The 24,339-nt window shown below is 40.2% G+C and overlaps 2 protein-coding genes across 4 annotated transcripts; both read left to right on the top strand.

The window, feature by feature from the left end:
• The first annotated feature begins 189 nt into the window (after positions 1-189).
• On the top strand, positions 190-10,171 carry AKAP17A (A-kinase anchoring protein 17A). 3 transcript variants are annotated; one of them, XM_090126258.1, is made up of 6 exons: positions 190-323; positions 452-679; positions 923-1,665; positions 3,810-3,958; positions 5,034-5,274; positions 6,355-10,170. In XM_090126258.1, exons 3-6 carry the CDS (start codon positions 991-993, stop codon positions 7,261-7,263), a joined length of 1,974 nt encoding a protein of 657 aa, XP_089982384.1. In that variant the 5' UTR covers positions 190-323; positions 452-679; positions 923-990; the 3' UTR covers positions 7,264-10,170. The 3 variants fall into 3 exon arrangements, with proteins under 3 accessions (XP_089982384.1, XP_031452002.2, XP_089982377.1); XM_031596142.2 differs by having other exon boundaries at positions 452-1,665; positions 6,355-10,171; XM_090126251.1 differs by lacking the exon at positions 190-323 and having other exon boundaries at positions 347-1,665; positions 6,355-10,171.
• A 1,473-nt stretch (positions 10,172-11,644) lies between these two features.
• Positions 11,645-23,431, top strand: ASMT (acetylserotonin O-methyltransferase). Its single transcript, XM_031596143.2, has 8 exons — positions 11,645-15,952; positions 17,864-18,038; positions 19,241-19,370; positions 19,983-20,051; positions 20,549-20,667; positions 21,389-21,529; positions 22,461-22,583; positions 22,841-23,431. The coding sequence occupies exons 1-8, from the start codon at positions 15,881-15,883 to the stop codon at positions 23,050-23,052; spliced, it is 1,041 nt and encodes a 346-aa protein (XP_031452003.2). The 5' UTR covers positions 11,645-15,880; the 3' UTR covers positions 23,053-23,431.
• Positions 23,432-24,339: the final 908 nt, after the last annotated feature.

The following is a 24,339-nucleotide window of genomic DNA, read 5'->3' as shown; positions in this document are numbered from 1 at the left end:
TGCAGGGTAGTTGGACGATTTGATCTTTAAAGGTCCCTTCCAACTCAAACGCTTCTATAACTCCACGGTCTGAGAGAGAACGCAGCTATAGCGAGCACAGCGCTTCACGACACCCAGCGCCACCACCCACCGTCTTCCACCGCCACCCGCTGCGCATGCGCCACCGCCCGCTCTGTCCCACTCCGCCGCCGCGGAGGCCGCCATCGCTCCCGGCCAGGAAGCGGAAGTTGCGGCGGCTGCGCGCGGCGGCGGCGGCGCACGCGGGGTCGGCGGCCGTTTCCTGCGGGGCCCACCCGGCACCCGGCTTGGCCCGGCGACTACGGGTGAGGCGGGGAGGGGGCGGGGAGCCGCGCACCCGCCGGCGTCGGGGACGTCGTAGTGGTGAGGCTGCCGAGGGCCGGTGGCAGGGCTGCGGGCCTTTATGTAAAGGGGTGTTTTTGTGTCGTTGCAGGCAGCTCGCGAGGAGCCTTCCTGCTGGCGAACGGGGCACCCATCGCAGCGCTCCCCGCTGGGGTGCGTTTGTTGTTCGGAGCGGGCTGACGTCGCTCCCGTTCCTTCCTCCCTGCAGCAGGGGTAGCCGAGCCGCTTTCCGAGCCGCCGCCGCACGCCGGCTTCGTGTGTGCCCCGCGATTGCCGTCGGCTCCTTTTCTTCTGAGGCCTTGCTGAGTTTTAATTATTTGTAGGTTCTGGTGGTTGTAAAGTAATTTAAGATGTTTGTACCGCTCGGTTTTAACTCGGTAATTGACTCTTGTGTTAGGAGACGTTGGTTGGGAATGGTTAAATGTCCAAAGAATTGGATTGTTTACGGATAAGGGCTGTTTTATTTGACTACTGTGGGCCTGCAACTTTAAACTTGCATCTTTATTTTATTTATTTTTTCTCATCCTGTGCTTTTTCTGTGTTATGGCTGCTGCAACGATAGTTCATGATACATCAGAAGCTGTAGAGCTCTGTGCTCCCTGTGGGTTATACCTTAAACCCATTACAAAAATGACCATCAGTGTGGCACTTCCTCAGCTGAAACAACCTGGAAAGTCCATTTCGAACTGGGAAGTGATGGAAAGACTGAAAGGGATGGTGCAAACCCATCAGTTTTCCACTCTGCGGATTTCCAAAAGCACGATGGATTTCATCCGGTTCGAAGGAGAGGTTGAAAACAAAAGTTTAGTCAAGTCTTTCCTTGCGTGCCTTGATGGCAAAACGATCAAGCTGAGTGGCTTCTCTGACATTTTAAAAGTCCGTGCCGCAGAATACAAGATTGACTTTCCTACCAGGCATGACTGGGATTCGTTTTTCCGTGATGCAAAAGATATGAATGAAACTTTGCCAGGGGAGAGGCCGGATACCATTCATCTAGAAGGCTTACCTTGTAAGTGGTTTGCAGCAAAGGACTCTGGCTCAGAAAAGCCAAGTGAAGAAGTCCTTACAAAAGTTTTCCAGAAATTCGGAGAAATACGTAATGTGGACATACCCATGCTGGACCCTTACAGAGAAGAAATGACTGGCAGAAATTTTCACACGTTCAGCTTCGGAGGCCATTTAAATTTTGAAGCTTATGTTCAGTATCGGGAGTATGCAGGTTTCATTAAAGCCATGAATGCCCTGCGAGGGATGAAGCTGATGTTTAAAGGTGATGATGGCAAGGCTGTGGCTTGCAATATAAAGGTGAGAAGCTGTTGTCACAGATAAATGTTAATTCCATAGTGCCTAAAGCCTACAGTTGTTTACTGTGGTGGTGAAAGCAGCTGGCATTACTATACTGTTTGGGGAACCAGTCCTAATGCAGTTCTAAAAGGGAAGTGATAGAATAAACATGCTATTAGACTGTAAACAAAGGAGGATGAGGCTTTGCTCTCTTCTTTTCCCTAAACAAAACCTTTACTGATACAAAAAAAGCTAAGCAACTACCAAATATTGTGAACATTACTTGTTAGATGGGTTTTATAAAGTAATATACATTTACAAATCTTGTGATTTAATTTAAAAAATAATTTGTGGCAACTTCAGACTTGTGAAGGCTGACTTTAAAGTACGTTTTCTTTTGTATACACTAACAATTAGAAATTCTGGGAAGAGTGACAGCCTTTATATTCCTTTATATTTAATACCGGTGTTGATAAGGAGGTCTATCTGTCAAGTGTCAGAATTGTGAAGTAATGCTGCGTGGCCTCTATGGGCTGTGGAATACAGAGTTAATTGTGATTAGCGTACTTCATGAACAGAAAGGCCATTCAAACATTGAAACAATATGTTAGCCTATTCCACAAATTCTCTGTGAATCCAGTGTATTGAATTCATAGTATTTACATACCGAGTGCTCCAGATCTTTTTCTCTGTGACCTCATTGTCTTAGAAGTAAAGTTATTGATGAGAGGTTATCTGGAGCATGTCAGTCTTCACATTACATCTGTGCAAGTATGGCCTAAGGAAAGGTTGTGATATGTTTGGAGACTTGTCTGTATTTATATATTGGCTGAATTGCTTATTTATTTCAGTATGTTTGATTTTCATTCATCAAATGAACAAGCAGATTTCAGGAAAAATCTCAATTACTCATTTATGTAATTTGGGAGCATGCAAATATTAATTTATTAAGTTTTAATTTAGGCAGTTATTATCTTGTTATCAAAGTTGGTCAGCCAAAGCATAGACCCCGTTGTACCTTTACCCTCCTATTCTCAAGGGGATGTGAAATTCAAAGTGTCACTTACATGCAGTGGATTGAGGTTCCCAAATTTAGTTTCTCTGTGCAATAGTATGCGTGCCTTCCTGGCAGCTGTCCTGGGATTGATAGCAGAAAGAGAAGGCTGTGTCTGTGCTGTCAAGACAGATCACTTTCATACAAGGTCAGAAGACTGTCCAGCTCTGTTTCTACAGGACTTTTATTGAAACGTTGTTTTTATGTTGTTTGAACAAACTAAACTGCACGGTATGTATGCCTTCTTCTGTGCTCCATGGTTCGTGTCTTCCACAATACAGCGGCCTGTGTTACAGATCCCTGCTTGCACGTGGGTGGTATTGCAGAGTTATAAAATCACACAGTGGTTTGGGCTGGAAGCGATCTTGAGGATCATCTATTTCTAAATGCTCTGCTGTGGACAGAGGTGCTGCTCTCTAGACCAGGTTGTGGTATTTCACACAGGACTTGAGGACACCACGAGTACGATGTGTGTTCTTGGGTGCAGCTGGACATGGCCAAGCTGTGTCCATCCATCCTAGAAGATGAGCATTTCCCCAGGTCTCACTGTTCAGTTGTATGCAGAATCACTATGTTGTGTTTCCTGTGTTAAATCTGTAGCTATAAACAGCAGCCTAATATATCTCAATTTGGGAATCTTTGGGCTAGGGTAGGTGAGCAGGCACTTGCTTAAACCAGATGCTAAATGTTTTAGGACTATTTATTTTCTCCAGAAGAACTTAAAGATCACAGGGTTGCACAGAAAGGGAAGCCCATTTCTGCCTAGAGCTGTGACATACATGAGTTGAAATCTGAATTTGCTATTCTGGAAAACATTGGACAGCCAGGGCCTGAACCTCATGCAGTTTACAGCTGGCTGTCAAAACACAGAAAAGTGCAAATTGGTATCCTGTTGTTCTAGCATGTAGGCAGTGACATTAAGAGACATTTCCCAGTCATCATCTTGTGGTTCTCTGGTGCTCGTGTTTTGAAAAACACTTTGTTTCTGACTGTACTTGCACTGTCTTTTGTGTACATTTGTTCTGAGTCAGAATTTGGTTGTTGGGGCTTTTTTTCTTTCTTTTTTTTTTCTTTGTTTACTTACATCTGTTTTAACTTATATTCTGTAAAGGTTTCTTTTGACTCAACAAAACACCTCAGTGATGCATCAATTAAAAAGCGTCAGCTTGAAAGACAGAAGCTTCAAGAGCTTGAAAAGCAGAGAGAAGAACAAAAACGCCGGGAGAAGGAAGCTGAGGAAAAACAAAGAGAGGAAGAAAGGTAGTTACTGCTTATGGCTCTTAGTTATATCCTTAACAGTAAAGTACAGATAAACTGCAGTTACTCATTCCTGATTGCATCAATAGAAAACAACTAAGTACTTACAAAGTTTACTTACTCCTGCAGCTGAAGCAAAGCACTTAAAACTGAGTGAGAATATTGTAGTCCTTTCAAGGTAGTAAGGTTCAGGGATCCTGGGACCTGGAGATGAAGAATAGTTTGAACTTTTTTTCTGTAAGTATTTAATTCTCAGGTCTTGAAACACATTTCTTCTACTAGTAAGTAAAAAATATTGTGAAGTTTGTTTGCTCGTAGCATGGTTATTTTTTCTAGAAAAGAATGAGATGAAAAAGTATCACTGTATAATAAGCTAAGGAAATGGATGTAAATCCAGATGTCACATGACAGTTATTCAGAATATAAATGTTAATGCAGATTTTTTTATGCCCATTTGTTTTGATGGGTATCATTTCTCACTGCTTAATTTTTAGATATTTAACAGTTTCTAGAAGTGTGATGTAAACCATCTTATTGAAGCAGAACTGTTAATTTACTCAGTAAGTTATTTAGATTGTCACATATACTTATGTTCGGTTCAACATACTAAACCTGCGAAATAATCAGTTTCTTTAAAATAATGCCATTATAAGTCTGACCTCAGAAACCTTTAGCATAAGCTACTGTTTTTCCTTAGTGTCTGCAATGAAAAGTACCAACCCACGCACACGTTAATTGGTTTGGAAATTTTCATCTCACTGTGATGATTGATGCCCAGCTGCCCAGTAATGTATCATTATTGTCTCCGATAGAATTGTTTTGTTTTTTTTTTAATCTTTTATAACCATGTTTTATGTTTGAATATCAGCATATTTTTAAAAATTGACAAGCTGATGATTGCTTTTATCAGCACATGTAAGGGCTAAAAAAAGCACTGTTTTTTATTTCAGTTATTCAGTAATCAACAAACGTATATTAAGAAACAAATTAATTCAGAGTACAAAATATATTTTTATATACAGCCAGAGTCTAAAATTGCACCTGCCCTAGACAAGATAAAAATCTAATCTTGTTTTAGGAAGCAGAGAGAACTTGAAGAATATGAGAGAGAGAGAAAAAGAGAAGAAAAATTGCGCAAGAGAGAACAGAAGCAGAAAGATCGTGAAGTTCGACGAAACAAAAAGCAGCTTGAGAAACTTCAAGCTGAAGAACAGAAGAAACTTCAAGAGAAGATAAAGTTAGAAGAAAGGAAGCTCCTCTTGGCACAGAGAAATCTTCAGTCCATTAGGCTAATTGCAGAACTGCTAAGCAGGGCAAAGGTAACTATTATTTATTGCAAAAGATAATGAGAAACCCAGCAGAACAACTGACGTAGGTGGGAGTGGGGGCTGCTGCTCCTCAAGGAGTGGTACTAAACCTGCTGTTTAGTTCAAAAATTCAAAAAATTGCAGTGAACCCTTTTTGAAATGTGCGCTTAAAGGTAAATGGAAAAGTGAACTTGAATCTGTAGTCCTTCCAAGACTAATTGGCAGTCCTCTCAAGGCTAGGAAAAGAATGTAAGTGTGATAATGTTAATTGAACAGATGCTAAAATATAAGACTCCTCATTTCTAATTTGAGTTTTGGTACTTTTTCCATTGTAGCCTTCAGCATTTCCACTAACTATTTCTGGTTTCAGAGAAAGGGGTTTCATTATTTGATGCTTAAAAAACACGTAGAATGATTTATCTTCAGGAAAAAGTACTGTTGATTAAAGTTTTGAATGTTAGATTCTGTCTCTAACGGTGATGGTTTTATTTTTTCAATAGCATTTGATTAAGGTTTGGATAAAGTTTTGTTAAGATATTATGTAATACACTTAATTTTTTTTTTTTTTTGCAGCAGTGAAAAGCAGTGGCAAAGCACACTTATGTTCTTTGATGCTGGTCTATCTCAGTAGTTTATGAATCACAGGTCACAAAACTGTAGGAGAAATTAAGTTTTAAATTTGTCTGAAACCTTCAAGTGTTGACCTTGAGAATTATCAAATATTTCAAATTGCACATGTTGTTCTTGCTTGTGTGTTACATTTCTCATGCTAAAGATGCATAAAGATGAACCTTTTCTTTGCATTGTGAAACTGCTGAAACTGAATCCACAAAATTCTTGTCAATGTTATACAGATATTTCACCTTACAACAACTTCATGTTACAGCATTCCTTATTTATTTATTTATTTATTTATCTATCTCTTCTGTAGCAGAGGAAGCAACCCTTTTATTTTAGGACCTTCAACGTCTGTTCATAAGACATTTTATTTTCTTACCAGTTAGCTGCTTATGTGTTATGGTATGACTTGGAAGCATGAACGGATCTATAAATATGTTCTTTACTGTTACTTTCCCTTTGATTGTCTTTCAGACAGTAAAGCTTTTGGAACAAGAACAAAATGAAGAAAAGATCCGTCTTCAGCAACTAGAGGAGCAACGAAAGCTCCAGGAGGCTGAGCTCAGACGTGTGGAAGAAGAAAAAGAAAGAGCACTGGGGTTGCAAAGAAAAGAAAAAGAACTGAGGGAGAAACTACTGAACAATCTTCTTAGCAAGAAAATGGATGCAGTTCATCAAAGCAAAGAAGAAACGGAAGCATCTCAGTCTGGCACTGTGAAAACTGCTAGTGATGTTCCACACACTGTGTCATCCAGCTGCATCACTTCTACCTCAGGACAGGCTGTTACAGACAAACTGGCATCAGACTCCCAAAGAGAACTACCATCCCCTGAGAATGTAAATGCTCAATGCAAGTATTTAAATGGCAATATTCATGACAGAGTTGATGTCAAAGAAGGTCAGAAACTTCATACCACAGACTCAGAGAGGTGTTCAGAGAAAAGAAGTTCAGGTGTACTGCCATGTGTTTCTGCCAATAACCAGAAACAGAATACCTGCAGGAAGGACTCGCGCTATGAGCAAAGCAAACATAGCACAGAGCCAAGGAGAAGAAAGAGCCGTTCATGTAGCAGCATAAACACTGATGAGAGTAAGGGTAAGCGAGAGAGAAGCAGGCACAGAAGAGATGCGAGTTACCAGGATGAAAGAAGGAGGAGGGAAAGGAGGTATTATAGACACTCTAGCAGAAGTTACAGCCCTCGACGAAGTCATAGTCCTCGTCGAAGAAGTGTAAGCCCCAGACGTTCACGTTATAGAAGAACTCACAGTAGTGAACGTAAACGAGACAGAAGAGAAAAAAGTCGTAGTCGCAGAAGCTCAAGCAGAAAACGAAGGTACCAGAGGAGATCACTGAGTAAGCAAAGGAGTACTTGGAGTGGGTAGTGGAGGCCCCGACTGTTTGAAAAGGCTGTGGTTGGACACATGGGCCGGAAAGTCGTAAATGAGACCTCATTGGTGTGACTGCTATAAAAAAACACTTTTGATTCAACCAATGCATAACTTGCATCTAGTCCCTAAAATAGATGCCTGATTTTTTTTTTTTTTTTGAAGTTCTGTTGTGCTTTGTTGTTTCTTTCTAGGATTCTACCACAATGTAGTTGTACTGCTCGTATTTGAATTCCTACCGTGCTAAAAGCCAACCTGCTTCCTTGATATTCAGTTTTTTAAGTTATTATTCCAGCTGATTTACTTTTTCCTCTCTTATGTATGTGCCAGTTACAGGAACTCCAGTTGTGACAAGCTTTGACCTACAGATTTATCTAAAATGCTTTCTGGTGTACTTAATGAAATCACGTTTAACAAAGTAGAACTTTTGCTGATTGAGACAGATAACAAGACTTTCATATGATTCTTAAAACTGACTATTAAGATATGCAGGTAATCTTTTAAACTGCTGAGATTCCTTCATACATCTGTATAGTGCCAGGCTTTGTTGCCCAAATTATTCTGGTATGTAATGCCCTTTGTGTAGTAATACTTTCCATGTAAGAAAGGCACACTGGTGTAGGAAGTAAAAATCAGTGGTAAAAAGGTTGAAAAGTTGTTTTGTTGCCTTGTTGACATACCTGGCTTTTAATTACTTCGGGTGGTATAGAGCCACTTGAAGCGTTTTTTCAGGTACGTACAGAGCTAGCCATTGTCTTTTGAAGAAGGGGCCTTCTTGCTAAATTATTTTTATTTGTGGTGTTGGAAACTAAGGCTGCAGTGTCTCTTGTTAAATGCATTTAAGAATACATTTGCTTCTAAAATGGAGCTCAGAAATATGAAAAGCTATAACATTACAGTGAAAGAGTTTATTTTGCCTTTTTATGGTAAAATTAAAGAGAAAACTGTTTCCAGTGAACTGAAGTTGCTGTTTTTATGTGTCAGTACGTTAATATCTGCAGAATTGTTGTATGAGAATCATTTTGTTTAAAACAAACAAGCAAACATTTGAATAATGAGGCTTAGCTGCTTGTCTTGCCAGTCCTGTGATGTACAGCTGCATCCACAGTTAATTCAACAGGATGTGTGCTCTTGGAGTGCAGTTTTCCCTACGCTGATGTGGGGAGTGCCTCTTTGTTTTTCTCCTTGAATCCACAGACTGATTTATCTAGTCATCTCAAAACCACCAGTCTCCTGAGTTCTGAGCAGCTGCTTTTGTTGATGAGTTAATTTTCTACAGTCTTTGCTGAAGTGTTAGAAATCTGTCCACTTGAAGATAAACTTATATTTTGTAACAGTTTGGCTGAAACCCACTATAATGTTGACTGCAAGTTTTGATGGAATGCCTGTTTGTAAATTTCTGTGATTCTCTTTAGCCTGCTATCAAATAACTGACATGCTATCCATGGTAACATCATAGTTGAGGGAAGGGAACCTGCAGTTCTGTAAGAGGTTAATCTAAGGCTGTCAGTACCAATGTCTTTGAGCTCAGGTTTAGGGTTCTTACTAATTTAGTATTTCCACAATATATCCTGTGGATTTCCGCTGAGATTTATGTCAGGGTCTTGGTGATTAATATATGTAATTAGGGAAATGCTAGTTTGTAGTGCTACTTTCAGGAGGTCTTCAGGCTGTTAATGCACTGTGTTATTGCCAAATGTGAAAGCAGTTAAGGCAGTGGCAGACATCAAAAAGTGTTCACATTAGGAAAATCCAAGAGATATTGTTTCTTGATACAAAAAAAAAGCAGTGCTGGATAGGTGATTTGGCTTTTTTTCACTCTAAAGAAGACACTAAGAGCAGGCTTGATATTCCAGCCTGAAGTAATTAAATTCTGTAAGTTCCCCTGATGTCCAGTGCATTGTTTGAGGTCAGAGAAAATAATTAGGGGCTGACAGAGGCAAGGGGAAGAATGTTCATCTGTCAGGCTTTGATTGTTTAGCCTGACGCACCATATTGAGCACTGTCTTCATACAACATCCAAAAAGTACAGTAACATAAAGTACTCAGTTGATTAAAACCCAAAAGTGCTTTGAAGCTACTTGAAAATGCTTACTTCTTGAAATGTCAAGAGGGAATAAGAAGGTAGTCTTTCAGCCAGCCAGCTCGACCCAATCACAGCCTCTTAAAACTGCTGCTTAAAGTTGCCCAATAAACTCTCAGTGCAGAATTTCACCTAGTTCTAACACTTTACGGTATTGTTTCAGATGCATGTTTTGCTTCAGAGCTCTCCAAAGTCTTTTCAGTGCAGAATTCACTGAAATGAATATTGCATCCTATTTCTTGTAACCTGGATCTGGTTGGGCTAGCGTTAACTTCATTCATAGCAGTGAGAGCAGGTTGGTGGCGCTTGGTTGTTGTTACTCAGTTACATAGTGAGATGGACTCCAGGACAAAAAAAAAAAATTAAATAATGCCATCCTAGGGTACCTGGGACTGCAAAATAATTTTTTATCAGCTGAGTGACTGGCGTGGTACAGTGGTAGTTCTTTATAGACCAACTTCTTTGTCTACGCAATCTGTTCTATCTGTTGGTAATCCAGGACTCAGCATGTTCTAGTCCATTTCACTGTATGTGAGCTTGATAGTGATGCCTATAGCTGAATGCTTTCATACTGCAAGTAGCCAACAGCATCCACAAGGCAGTCAGTTTAAAACCTGTTCAGATATTTTTCTCTTCTGTGATAAATGTGGACGTACTGTGGAACTGTAGTGGGCACCACCATGTTTCTGTTATTGGTTCCCAAATTCAGCATTGATGATGTCTTTGAACTGCAAAGAAACTTGAGACTGTAATCTTTTGATACGAACGCAGCTATAATTATGTTCTGTTCTGCCCAATACCATTTATTAAAATTTTTTTCTTATGGCTGAGGTATGTGCTTTAATACTTCAAAAACCTCGGTGGTTTGATAACATGAAGAACATTATTTTTGATGGTAATGACTTGTTCTGTGTTGATTGTATGTCATTATCTCTACCAACTGTATTCTAGAGGTCTGTGTGTTTCAAATGAAAGAATCTGGAATACTGGCAGGTTTTATAGTGGTTTCTAGAAGATTAAATATTACAATCACTGATATTTTACCCTCTTCTGGAAGAATATTTTGATGCTGATTTCTTAAAGCTTATCTGACTGCTTGTATTTGTAGGACTGACTTTGAGGAGCAGATAAAATTAGTTGGTCTTCACCTTCTTTAACGTTCATTAAGAGTTAGCAACTAATAATTATCAGACATCCCAAAATGCTTCTGAAGTACTGAATTTATATTGATGTGGTGAATATTGGACAGATACTGACTAACACGTAAGGCTACTGTGTTAACTTTACTCTCAGGCATTTAGCTGCTAGAAATTCAACTGCGAGAATCTCTGCAAAGGTACCTATCTGCGTGTTTTAACTCCTGAAACTGGACTATGAGAATTATGTACCAGTGGTTACCTGACTCTTACTCCTTGATTGACTTGCTGTGAGATATACATTATTTTTGTTGCATTGCATCAAAGTTATATATGTGTTATTCCATTTGTTAGTGTTCTTATTTATTTCCCTTGCGAAGTGACTAGAAATAGAGATTTATATCAGCATTTTTATCAGAAACATGGCTGGAAGAGTAGCTTATTCAACAGAAATTACTTCCTACACACAGGAATGCTCCAAGCCCTTCAGTCTCTTATAGTGAGGCTTTTCATCTGCTTACTGCTTGCTGTGGTAATTTTGAGAACGGGCAAGTCTTATGTCCAGAAGTAATTGGGATGAATAAGAAGTGGTTACTAAAGCCATGACTATATCCTTGTTTTTTCTCATTGAGTCTGCCTTTGTAGAATAAGCTATTCAGTGACATAAAATAAAGGGATATGAGTGATTAGGTTGTGCTAATGAAACACTTCAAATGTTATGTGAAAGTAGTGTCTTGAAAACTGTTAAGAGTACATGGTAATTTCAACATTGGTTTCCAACATAGCAAACACGGGATTGTGTAGTTGATGACTGATCAGTGCAGTCTGGACATCACACCAAGTGTCAGCTTTAGGGCAGTTTTGAACACGTTATATAACAGACTTGTAGCTGCTCATGTTTAAGAGCGGGGGTACAGGTATTAGTTAAGGCAGCAATTAAACTGAGTAGTTTGGTATGTGCCTTAATTTATAAATGGGTAAGGAAAATCAACCGCTGTTATCTTGTATTGTTATACAGGCTAAATCTTTTTTTAATTATGATTAAAAGAAAATATATGCATTGCCTATGTCTGACATGCTGCCTTTGAAGTTTTGGTTATAATCTGGATGCAACAGTCATTTCATTAAGCTTATGTTGTATTATATTGATGTGGTCCTTCTCCAGCCTGACGAGCACGTTACTTACATGCATCACATTTGCAGCATCACAATAAATGTACAGAGCTGTCTCTAGAGTGTGTATAAGGCCGCAAACTAGTTGCAGTTCTTCCTTCAGTATGGGGTATGCGGAAACTGTCCCATTGCTGTCTTATGTTCTTACGTGTAAGTATCATTTTACTGGTATCAAAAGGAAGTGTACCAGTATTTTTCTGTTGTACCTAATCTGAAGACTGAAGGCCTGTAATGCATGGCTGTTTTTTTTATTTTTTTCTAATCATAATACAGAAAGCACACTGTACCAATTTTCCTCTTATACGCTGTATGCCCCGACAGCATCTCCTGCTACCTTACAACAAATCTGTAGATTAGATTAGATTTGCCATGGGAGTAGGTGCAACTTCTGAAAGTATAAAGCTGTTTGGAATGTTCTTCAGTTGATAACTAATCTAGTCACATGTGCAGTGTGACACCTGTGAAGTGAGTACCACCTGGTCTGGGTAGGATGCTCAGAGTGCAGTTGTAGGACAAAGCAAAGGGTTGATGGTGTGGGGGTACTCTGGGCGGTCTTCAGCCCCGAAGTCTCAACCTGCCCAGCAGCAAGTATCTGAGCAATATTTATCATCTTGCAGGGATAGATCTTCCCTGCAATTCTGTGCATGACTATGGACATATGCCTGAGTAGTCACCTAGGAAGTACTACTAGGCATATCTGCTACTTCAACCAGGAAAGGGAAGGACTGTCAGTATCTTTCCCTTTTGCTGTCTGCCCTGAATGTTGATCACAAAGAGCATAAAGCATTTGAGATGTGTCAGCAGATGTGATAAGAGGGGTGCTTACCCATGCCAAGCCATGGGGAGACTTGCCATTGAAGCTCAGTTTGGAAGTAACAGATTGCTTATGACTTCAAATACATTCTCAGTTTCTGCTGAGAAAGGAGAAAGAGACTGAGCTGGGTATACAGGATTTCCTGCCCACTACAAATGTCTGGCAGTACTGTATGTGATGTGAACAGGAAAAACTAAAACTAGCAGGTTTCAAAACTGATAGCCAGACCTAAGAACAAGAAGTAAAACAGAAGAAAGTGAACGTTTCATTGAAGCTGGATGTTCTGACAAAGAAAAAGTATGATACTGTCTTGGCTTGTTAGCCAAGCACCAGCTATTATCTTAATGAACTTCCAGGCCAACAGGCACCTGATAATAAACTCACTCTTTTCAGAGGCTGAATGTTAGTGAGAACAGTTGTTTCCACAGTAGTGTTACAGAAGCTTGTTGGTGTTGTCGTGTCCCTGAGACTTATTGCTCATAAAGAAAGTTGCATGCATGAAAATACTGTCAGCTGTCATTTCTCACCAGCAGGCACATCAGTTTCACTTGAAATATGCTTTATTCATTAAGAATTTCTTTTAAGCATTATACAAAAATGGTGCTTTGTTTTTGTCATATTTGTCTGTAATGCAAAGATAAATTTATCAACAGAGCTGAAACCTGAAGATAAAGTATCAGCTTTAGCCTGAGTGTGATCTAAGTGCTATGACAAAAACCTTGATGGGGTTTTCAGAGGCAGAAAGCCACTGCAAGTTCATCTTCATGAATGCATTTTTAGCTTAAGAGGAGCTTAAGCTTTAAGCCCCAGTAACAGTTTACTTGGAAACAGCAACACACTGCATGTGGCTCTAGATCAATCTGATGTGAGTTATCCGTAACCCTCCTCCCCTATATCTCGCTGCTGGTAGTAATCCCATTAGATGATTGCATCTGGTGTCCTCGACAGATGGATTTAGTCAATTGAAAAAGAACTCCAGGTGGTTTAATCGACTGTGCGGTTGTTTTATAACCAGAGCCTCTTCTACCTACAACTTTGCCTTAAGTGGAGTGGATCTATGGCTCATTACTAGGCTCTATCTGTTATGCACATAACCATCTTGTTATTTAGTAAAAATTACAAGAATTGAGATGTTTTAAGTGTTTTCCTGTAGAACTGTCTTTAGAATGGGTCTGAGGAACTGGGGAGAATGGTTTTAGATTTGGTGAAGAGAATGAATTTTGCAGAATCACAATTACAATATGCATTACCTAAATGATAGCTGTGATTAGTCAATATCTTTCGGGGTGTGGGGATAGCTGGGGAAGATGCTCTTTTTTGTTTTTAATGTAGCTGTGTTATTGGAATCTGTTGTCTAGTTTTCCTTCAGAGAAGCCACCTCCTGTTGTATCCATCAGCTTACATTTAACAGTTGCTGGCAGAGAGGTATGGTTCAATCTGCAGCATTCACAACACAAAACCAGCAGAATCTAACCTGTACAGACACATCAGGCAAGGCCATAGCACTGTACTTGAGGCTGTGCTGTGCAAGATGGTGAGCTCCGACTGTTTGTACAGTTTGGGTGTGCCATAGCTTTATTATGTTTGGCTGAAGGGTGTTGGTAATGCAGTACACCTTGTGTTGATAGAATATAGGAAACATAGATGGTTTCTGAGGTGTGTACAGAAGGGTAGAAGACTGATGACCTACTTCAAGAGTTAGTTACAGTTAGCTATTCATATTTCACTGTTTTATTACTGGCTAAAATAAATACAGTATTTTCTGGCTATAATGAAAGGAACATAATAGAAAATATGGATTGTCAAAAGGATTACATAATGGAAACTCAGTTATTAAAGTTTTGCTGCATCCTCAGAGTGGTTAAAAGGAAAGCATAGGAAACTCTGAACTGGCCTGTTTCTTCTAAAATTGAGGTAGGATCAAAGGAAAAGCACTGAACTGGCCTTCTGCAGTAGCAGATAAATACAATCCTAATTCCTAGGAAAAGGAGAACATCAAAATTCTGTGTTGGGACAGTGCTGTAAGTACACCTTTTTAAAGATGCACTAAGATAAAGTACACAAAGTGTTAAGCTGCATTGTATTGCTCAGGTTTTGACTGTTAACCTTACTGCTGAAGCATGGAAAAAAACTACAACTGGAAAAGCAATATTTTGTAACATGTTGCCATGGCCATATCACCCAAGTCAAGGTCTGATTTAATTTTACTGACTGAAGGGTCATTAAATGTCTAATATAAAAACTGTGATTCTTTCCTTTCTGGAAAGGGCCTGCTTTTGCAAAATGCCGAGGGCATGATGACCAGCATTTACAAGCTGGTGTAAGTGGGGCTGATGATGAAGATGACATCTATTCCACATTTGTCATTTGGAAGTCATCTCATTGTCACCTGCAAAATAAAGGAAAACATGAGTAAGTTTAGGGGTCTTTTTTGTAGGCTTTGCTTGCGTGACAACTGTCAGAACAAATTGGTCACTGTGACAAAGCAGGACAGCAGACAGGCTCTTGTAGCCTCTCCTTGGTCTTGCTGTTTCTGTGCCTATGGATAGGGTGTGCTTCATGGCAGTCTGTGGACCTGTGCCCATCACAGCACTTCTCAGGTCCCCTACTACCTGCTTTGCAGTAGTTATGCCATTCCTTAACTTGTATGGCGAAGCCTTGATGCCCTAGGCATGCTATTCTAATCTGAACAAGTCCCTGTTTCGGTGAGATCAAGGTAAGGACTGTGTGTGTTCTCCTAGCTCATGATGATTGATGGATGAGTGAAACTGGGAAGGTGAGAGATGCTGGGCTTGGCCAGGAGGATGTCCAGACACTCTGAACTGAGTGGATGCTTCTCCACTCATAACCCATGCGAATGTCCCAGTTTCACTTCTGAAGAAGCATGTCACCAAGTTGTCTTCTGTCCTGTGGTCCCATTTCGTTGGGCTTCCTGCACTAGGGATGTCTCTCAGCATCAAGACATCAGTGTGATGGGATAGAGCTGCTTTTGAAGAAGCCTAGGATAAGAATCAGGTTTGGTTTATGAACTGGTGCATTATACTGAGTTCAGGTTCTTTGTATTTGCTCTGTAGTGAGATCTTCAGAGCTCGTTTTTTCCTCAGATAACTTCAACTTTCAGTTGTTTCAGTTGGACCATCATGTTAATTGACCACTGAACCAATGGTTCTGCTTTAATCTGCACTACTTCTTAGCCTGGTTCTTGATGGTGAAAGATGCAAAGGAATAGTTGAGGCTGCCTGAAAAAAAAACTGTTGAAGGTAAATAACTTAGCTAATGTGTTTGTTAACCAAAGTGTTTCTCAGAAGCAATGAGATTAAGTGGATCAGCTGGTGTGCTGTGCCTAGTGGAAAGAAGCTTATTTAAATTAAGAGGAGCAGAGAATCAGTGCCTCAGTACTAAAGGAAGATGGACTCCACAGAAGACCTTGACTATCCTCAAATCATCTTTCAATACAGCAATGGATTTTTAGTCTCAAAGGTAAGAACCATAAATCAGTCTTGGATAGAAATCTTAAAAGCAAAGTGAAAGAAATACTCAAGGATCTCACTTTAGTTCCTTATTCGAAATCTCTGGAAAGAAAATTGTCTCATAGGAAACTATCCTATCTCCTCATCTACCTGTGAAGGAAATTTGAGAAGACAAAAGTTTGAGAACTTTGGCTCTTCAGGTTAGAGTTGATGTTTTTTGAGATCCCACTGACCTTTGGGAGATTGGATGAGCAGATCTTGTCTCTGCTGTAGGCTTTGAAAGAACGGTGCTTTATAGCTGAGAGCTTGTTGTCTGCCCCAAATGAGCAAGGCTCCTTACATCATGGGATTTCTTCTCATTTTTTTTGTGTTTGGAGTTTGAGAGTCAGAAGACTGCCTTGCATTTCTGCCTTTTCCCTTTTCATACCCAACAAATGGCAAGATTTTTCAGATTCTGAGAGTTTCCTTCCTTCTCACATGATTTTTTGATTTATATTTTGCAGAAGGCAATTTTTGGTAACTTCCATTTTTTGTCACTTTTTGACTTTAAAAGAATGGTCTTCTTTAAGGCTATTTTTTCCAGACAGCATCTGATTAAGGCACAAGGTTAGAATGAATAGCCGTAACTTCCTTAACACTTGCTGATGTTGTATGCCTTTGTGTGTGCACATAGAAAAATCCTGTCTTCCAATGCAGTGGAGGTTTTTTCTTCATTTACAACTCTAGTTATTTTTCCTACTGTCTTCTGCTGCATCTCTAGCCAACATGGTAACAAAAGGAATACACTTTAGAGGTCTGCAAATGCTGCTGCATTCAAAGGCTCCAGAAGTGCAGAACACTTAGTGAAGAGAGGTAAAAATAGATGATGAGAGACCTTTCTGCTTGGTGAGAAATAAGATTGCCCAGCACTTTCAAAATTAAAAGCAATACGATGTTTTCGAGGAACAGTCTCAACTTTGGTTAAGCCATGCTGTTCTTACTCAGGGTAAGAGTAGCTTCCCTTGGACGTTATCAAATCACTGTAGATATCAGTAGTCCAATGAGCTGATGACGTTATGCAGGTTTTGGAGGCTTCTAGGTGGCCAATGAAATAGGTTATCTGTTACTTACAAATTTGACTGTTTACAGCTAGAGAAGGATATTTTTCTTGTTATGTGTAGTTGTGTATGTCTGTCTGTCTGAAGGCTTCTCCCTGAAGCTTATACACACACTTTCATTCTTTTTGAAAAGACAGTGCACTTCTGTTGGCCTGAATAAGGCTGCCATCTCGGTTGAGACAAAACTTTCTTCCCTGGAGACTCTGCTGTAGCCATGGACTTCGGTACCTGAAAATAAATCAGTCATCTGTGTGGGCGCTGCTCAAAGAAGGTCCACAGAGTGAGATATCTGCCCCTTCCCAACAGCATATGTTAAATAATTAGTTGAAAGGAAAGGAAAAAAAAAAAGAAAAAAAAAATGAATGACCCCCTCCTCTGAATAAAACCAAACTAACAAAACAAAGCCAACAAACTCACAGTCTTACCTTTGCTTAAGTTCTCCAGGCCAAAATAAAATAAAAAAAAAAATTTTAAAAAAACAACAAAAAAACAAACAAGTGAGACATGTAAACATGTTCTGAAACAAAGGTACAATCAAGAATATTCACAACCAAAGAATGGCCCTTAAGCATAAACTTTGTGAGCCTGAAAAATTGTTTGGTTTGGCTAGTAAATATAAAAATAAAACTGAAAAAGGTTGCACTATAAGGAATCTATGGGATTATCAGTGCTTAGAGAATATTCAGCTGGACTTGTGTATATGAAATAATATTTCTTTCAGGTAAAAAAAATATTTTATTATGTGTATATTTTCTCCAACAAAGCAACTTTGGAAATGCAGTTAACTTTGGTGCTTTCACCTGACCCCTTCCTCTCACTTCCAGGTTATGTTCACTGCCTGTGAGTTAGGAGTGTTTGATCTTCTGCTGGAGTCAGGACAACCTCTATCTTTAGATGTCATTGCTGCACGCTTGGGTACAAGCATCATGGGGATGGAAAGACTTCTGGATGCCTGTGTGGGATTGAAGCTTTTGGCAGTAGAGCTGAGACGAGACGGAGGTAAAAAAGGAAGATGAAGGGGAATCACAGAATAGTTGAGATTGACAGGGACCTCTGAGTTCATCTGGCCCGACTCCTCTCCAGCAGGGCCACCCAGAGCAGGGTGCGCAGATCAATGTCTAGGCAGCTATTGGAGATCTCCAAGGAGGAGATTCTACAGCCTCTGGGCAGCCTGTGCTTTTCTACCTGCACAACACAGAAGTGCTGTCTGGTGTTCAGAACTTCCTGTATTCTTGTTTGTTCCCACTGCCTCTTGTCCTGGCCCTGGGCACCACAAAAGACAGCCTGGCTCCATCTTCTTTGCACCCTTTAAAGGGTAGAAAGAAGAAATGAAATCTCGTACAGTTCTCATGATTTTGAAACTGAGGTCAAGTGTGAGGAAAGGTGATACCTAGTCTTAGGCTGGTTACCATAGCTTAAAGAAGAGATCATCTAAAAGAGAAGCAGCAAATGTCGGCGTGATCGGAGACATACAGCAACTCTCTCCTGGGGTTTTCTTTATCTCTAAACTTCTTTGTGCAAGAGCTTTAAATGACCTTGTACAAGATAACTATCACTACAGAGCTTGTCTCCAGAGAAGTCTGATGTGTGGGCATGATTTTAAGCTTTAAAACAAAATGTGAAGGCAACTTAAAAGCACATTTGTTTTCCTTGGAAGTTTTACTATTGTGTGAAGGAGCTCGTTAGGTTTCTGGTCTGAACTGAGAAGTGACATGAATTCCATCTTGCCCTGGAATCTTTGAGTCCATGTAATCAGAAAAGGCTGTGCCCATCAGACAGCTAGCGATGATGAACTTTGAAATGTTTGAGTCCTGCTGTGGTTGTATTTTCTTGCCCTGTTTCAGGATTACAGCAGGTACCCCATGAGTTCAGGGAACTTCTTCTGACAGCAGAGGCATGTAGGTAAATAATGAAACTTACAAAATGTTCCTCTTGCTGTTCCTGAGATGTTTGATTCTGAAGGAAATATAGGTAGGTAGTGTTTACCCATGCTGAATAGGATGGTGCAGGTTTCACCAGCCTTCACCAACCCCAGAATACTGTGCTACACGTTACCTTTGGAAGAACTGAGTGAAGAAGCAATATGTTTCTGTATTGGGGTGTACAGATACGTTCTGATAACGTATATATATCATGCTGTACAATAGGCTTGGCAAGATGATATCATACATGTTAGTAAATGTATTTATTTCACCTCTTAGCCTTCTACAGAAACACAGAAATTTCCAATATCTACCTTACGAAGTCAAGTCCCAAGTCTCAGTATCATATTATGATGTATTACTCCAATACCGTCTACTTGTGCTGGCACTACCTGGCTGATGCTGTGAGGTGAGGAAGAGGATGTGGGTGTTGCAGGCTACTTTGCTACATTTGTGTGTCTCTTCTCAGTGTCCCTAGGAGGGGCACAGAAGATGTTGGATGGTTCTGAAGGAAAAAAAAAAAAAATCTACTGCATGTTTGTCCATTTCTCCTATCTCCTCCCTAAAGTAGATCTAGAAAGGACCTCTGTGTGTTTTGGTATTTGGGAAAACACTTGTTCATTGTGGTTGCTTTTATTTTTGGAGACATCAAAATAAATGATGAGTAGCGATGGCTATGGATACTTCTATTGCAAAGGCACAGTAGAGTAGCTCACTATAGGGCATGGAGTCTCGCTTATGCTAGTCTGCAACAAATGAACAAAGTGGTTATGCATGAAGGTGGCGATTGGTGATCGTCACGCCAGTTTTGCACCTCTGCCTCAGATGTAGCTCCATGAAGGACAAGACTTTCTTGTTGAAATATTTCACCATCTTTTGGGAGTGGCAGGCAGGGATGTCATTACATCCATGGCACAGAGACATATAGACTGTCTACTAACCTCAGGTCCTGTGTGTGTTTGGAGTAAAAAAGGAATCCATGCTAATATGCTTTTTTTTTTTTTTTTGGTTGCTATTTTAGAGAAGGAAGAAATCAATATGAAAGAGCTTTTGGCATTTCATCTGAAGACCTCTTTGGAGCCATGTACAGGTATTAGTATATTAATATAAATATATTTCTTGTGGTAGGCAAAATTTGTTTTTGTCTGACTGAATTTTGTTTTTATGACTGAATTTTAATACTGTGATGTGAGAATTCAGTTCATTAGAAAAATCATGCAGAGTTTTCCCTTCTCAGCAATATCCATTACTGGAACACTTAGATATTTTGAATAGGAATGTATAATTTCCTGTTATGAAAAACAAATCTCAGGTCTCCCTTAAGTCCAAGAACTAGCAGTAATACACTCATTGACTTTGCTATATTTAATTCCCAATTCAAGTGCACCAGTGCATACCTATTCCTTTTTGCTGTGATAAGTCTCAAGCTAGGTTTATGTGCAAAGAGAAGATATTGGTTGCAAACAAAATGAGATATCAATGCGTAAGCTAAATTTCTTAGTAAGAATTGTATGATAAAGAGTCACTAAGAGTACCATGAGTTACATTTCTGAGTTACGTTTCTGTATGCTGTGTCTGTATTACTAGATCAGAAGAAGAAATGCTGAAGTTCTTGGCTGGCCAGAACTCAATCTGGAGTATATGTGGCAGAGATGTACTTACTGCATTTGACCTTTCTCCTTTCACACAGATTTATGACCTGGGAGGTGAGCATCAGTAGATCTTTTTCAAAAAGCCTCTGAATTATTTTGCCAAGCTTGAGGGGGGGAAATAAAAATAATAATAATACAGAAGAGCATCTCCTATTTTATATGATGGGCAAAGCAATGGAAAGAAGGGTATTATCTCAATCTTGTCAGCAACAAAAGGAGCGTTTTCTCATTCTGAATGAGTTTTTAAAAAGTTTAGATTGGTATGAGTATTTGGAAGCTAAATTTTTTGTCTGTGGATTCTTATATGTGCACATAGTGACTCATCTCATTGTTTACATGTCAGATTTGCTATTTTCTATTTCCTTGCTTGATATGTTCTTCCACTGCCTGATTCTTTCCCCTACAGTCAGTGCCATCATATTGAGACTGCCTGCACTCTCTTCCCCCATTGCTGCTGAGCACTGCTGAGATTTATGGAACCTGCTAGGCTCCTTACTGCTCCATCCCTCATTTAGCAGCTCTGTTTTTCACTTCCCACCTTTTATGACCCACCTCAGGCTGAGGTGCTGTGTAAGGGCTGTAAGAGCTGGATCTGACCCTGCAGGCTGGAGCAGTCACTCCCGTCCTTCCTCTTCTTTTTCTATGTCACTTGAGAACGAATGTACACCATCAGGTTCCATAGAGCTGGATGCATCACTGCTGACATTGCTTTACTGTAGGTGTGCAGAACAAGGTGGTTTTGTTTCAGCGCTGATCTACTTTTCTCTCCGCAAAGGTGGTGGAGGAGCTTTGGCCCAAGAATGTGTTTTCTTGTATCCAAATTGCACAGTCACAATTTATGACCTGCCCAAAGTTGTACAAGTGGCCAAAGAGCGATTGGTTCCCCCGGAGGAGCGACGGATTGCCTTCCATGAAGGTAGGTGCAGACATCTCTGTGGGAAGGTGCTAGCAGTGGTGGGGCAATGTAGGCCTGCGGGGTTGTGGTGGGCAGGGATTGCCTATGGCTGGTTGCTCACTGGGGTGACCAAAAGTGCCCTTGTACAACATTGCCTTGAGTTAGTCACTTATCTAGACAACGTGAAAGTATTGACCTGCCCAAAGTTGGTGTGCAGAGCAGCTTAAATATCTTTGAGCACTCCCAAAAACAAATGTCAGGGTTGTATTGTCAAGCTTCTTAACAACTGCCATGCTGTGTTGCAAGCTTACTAACATTCCCTTGTCTCCTAGCAGATGCATGAAATGCCAGACCTGCTCTGAGCAAGGGGTTTTCCCTCCCTGGTTGTGATTGCTAGACTTCTGTCATATTTCAGGCTTTGAATGTAGATGAGCTAACCCATGTTCCTCTTATCCAGTCCTCAGATAGTCTTTGCACTATCTGTGATGAAAATGTGCTTAGGGACATCTTGTATTTAATGTCTTCAGAAATCTTTATTGGAAGGACTTAGTATTGCTTAAAGTTCTGAGAAAGGAAAGAAGCTTCTGAGGAAGGGAAGAAATATGTTAAAGCAAAGATGAAGAAACTGGGGAAAGGCTACATGTATAGTGATGTGAAGAACTAGGAGTGCTGATGAGAAAGTAAGATGTGAATAGAAAAATGTGAATGCAGTACACCAGATGCTGAATAAAAGGCACGATCCTGTAACTAGTGTTAGAAGGTGCAAATGTGTGTTTTCTCCTGATGGATTTATGGTGTAGTTCCATTTTACTGGGTTAGTCTGTTGAAGCCTGATGTGGGTCATGGACCTGGCAAGCCCAGAGTTCTTAGATCTGAAAAGAACAAAAGATACTTGCTGAACCTCCTCTTTTTTTTCAGGAGTTTTGTGTGGAACATGTGTTTTTCTTTACAGGAGATTTTTTTAAAGATTCAATCCCTGAAGCTGACCTCTACATTTTATCAAAGATACTGCATGATTGGGATGATGAGAAATGCGGGCAGCTGCTGGCAGAAGTTTATAAGGCCTGCAAACCTGGTAGGTGTGAGCTTTGGGGAAAAGAAAGGAAGACTCCCACCCATTAGTTATATGGATCACACAGCTTCAGCAGCAGGGTAGCCAAGAAGTGGCATGCTCCAATGCCTTTGCTCCCTTCTTGTCCTCTGTGATGGAGAAACAGGACATAACTGAGAAGCTGCTGCTTCTGCAAAGAAAAGGATAGGATCTGGTCTAACAACCCAGCTGAAAAATATCCCATCTTCACAGAGTTTTCATAACACTCTTTGTTCAACCAGGTGGTGGAGTGCTGCTGGTTGAATCACTCCTGAGTGGAGACAGAAGCGGACCTGTGGAAACCCAGCTGTATTCACTGAACATGTTGGTGCAGACAGAAGGAAAGGAGCGAACAGCAGCTGAGTACAGCGAGCTCCTTGGGGCAGCTGGCTTTAAGGACGTCCGAGTCAGGAGAACTGGAAAACTCTATGATGCTGTTCTGGGGAGGAAATGATAGTGTCTTTATTCTGTAATACTAAGTACACATGGAGAAATGTGATATTCTTTTCCTAGAAGGCTATTATAGATGTAGCTTTTATTGAAGGCAGTCAACTTTTCTGTTAGCTGATACAATGTCAGGAGAATCATTAATAATACACTTTTGGTGAGGATAGGTGGTGAATTCAGCAGCCTGACTAGGGCTTGCCTTTTGATCTGAATAGCAGAGAGAGAAATCAACACCTGTTCCACAATAAATTACCCACGAAAGAAATGTGCAGTGTTGCTGCTAACCACTTTACATATATTTCTTCTTCTTTTTTATTTTTATTTTAAGCTTAACAGAGTACCTGACAAAAGCAAAGCTCAATTTTCATTTGTGGATTCCTGCAAAATAAAACTGACCAGTGTACTGAGGTCTGTTATATGCTTTTTTTATTCCTTGGAACCAAAGTAGTATAAGACAATTATATATATCCTTGTGGTTTACCTTGTCTGAGTTTCAAGAGAAAATCTCTGAGCTTTGGTGATTTTTAGCATGTAGAATGATATATTTTTACATTTCTTCTAGATTTGTGTTGAATTTGACAGTGAGAATTTTGTAGTCTAGCTTGATGATTAGCTGAAACCTGGTGATGTTACTGAGGGAGTGGTAAGGTACTGAAGCAGGTTGCCTGTAGAGGTTGTGTTTGCTCTGGTCCTAGAGGTATTCAAGGCTAGACTGGATGCTTCTCTATTTCTGTAATTTTTTTTATTTATTTTCTTACTTCCTGAACAATAACCACATCATCAGATTCCCTGAATGTTATTGCCATTATTTTTAACATCTTACTCACCCATTTCTTTCAGCGTGGTTTTCAACAGTCCATTGTATTGTTTGATTTTGTGAGTAGCCCTGGGCAATCTGATCTAGTACTTGAGATAGCAGCTGGCAGCTCTGCCTGTGGCAGGGGTGGGTGGGAGTGGTACAGGAGCTTTATGATTCTTGGGTTCCTTCCAACCCAAGCCATTCTACGCAGCTGGGAGAGAGAGTGGTGTAGCCTTAGCGTTTAGCTGCATACTTGGTAAGTCTTCAAGAATTAGCAAGAGACATTCAGTAAAAGCATTTGGTCAAGCACTATCTGCAATAATCCACCCAATTTTTGGAAGCAGAAATACAGATTGCTGGAGTAAAAATCATTTGGAATAGGCAGGTCATTCTGTTGATGCAACGTGAGCACTTGCTTGTTGCATATTTAACTGGAGACTTCTTAGTTGCCCCCTGCAGAGCCCTCACTCCCTTGGTTGTAGGTAGAGTGTGGAG

This window comes from Phasianus colchicus, chromosome 1 (genome assembly GCF_987193195.1).
Source record: "Phasianus colchicus chromosome 1, bPhaCol1.hap1.1, whole genome shotgun sequence".
Classification (NCBI taxonomy): Eukaryota; Metazoa; Chordata; class Aves; order Galliformes; family Phasianidae; genus Phasianus; species Phasianus colchicus.
Note: the sequence above shows the minus strand (reverse complement) of the source record. Positions and strands in the feature narration are given on the sequence as shown.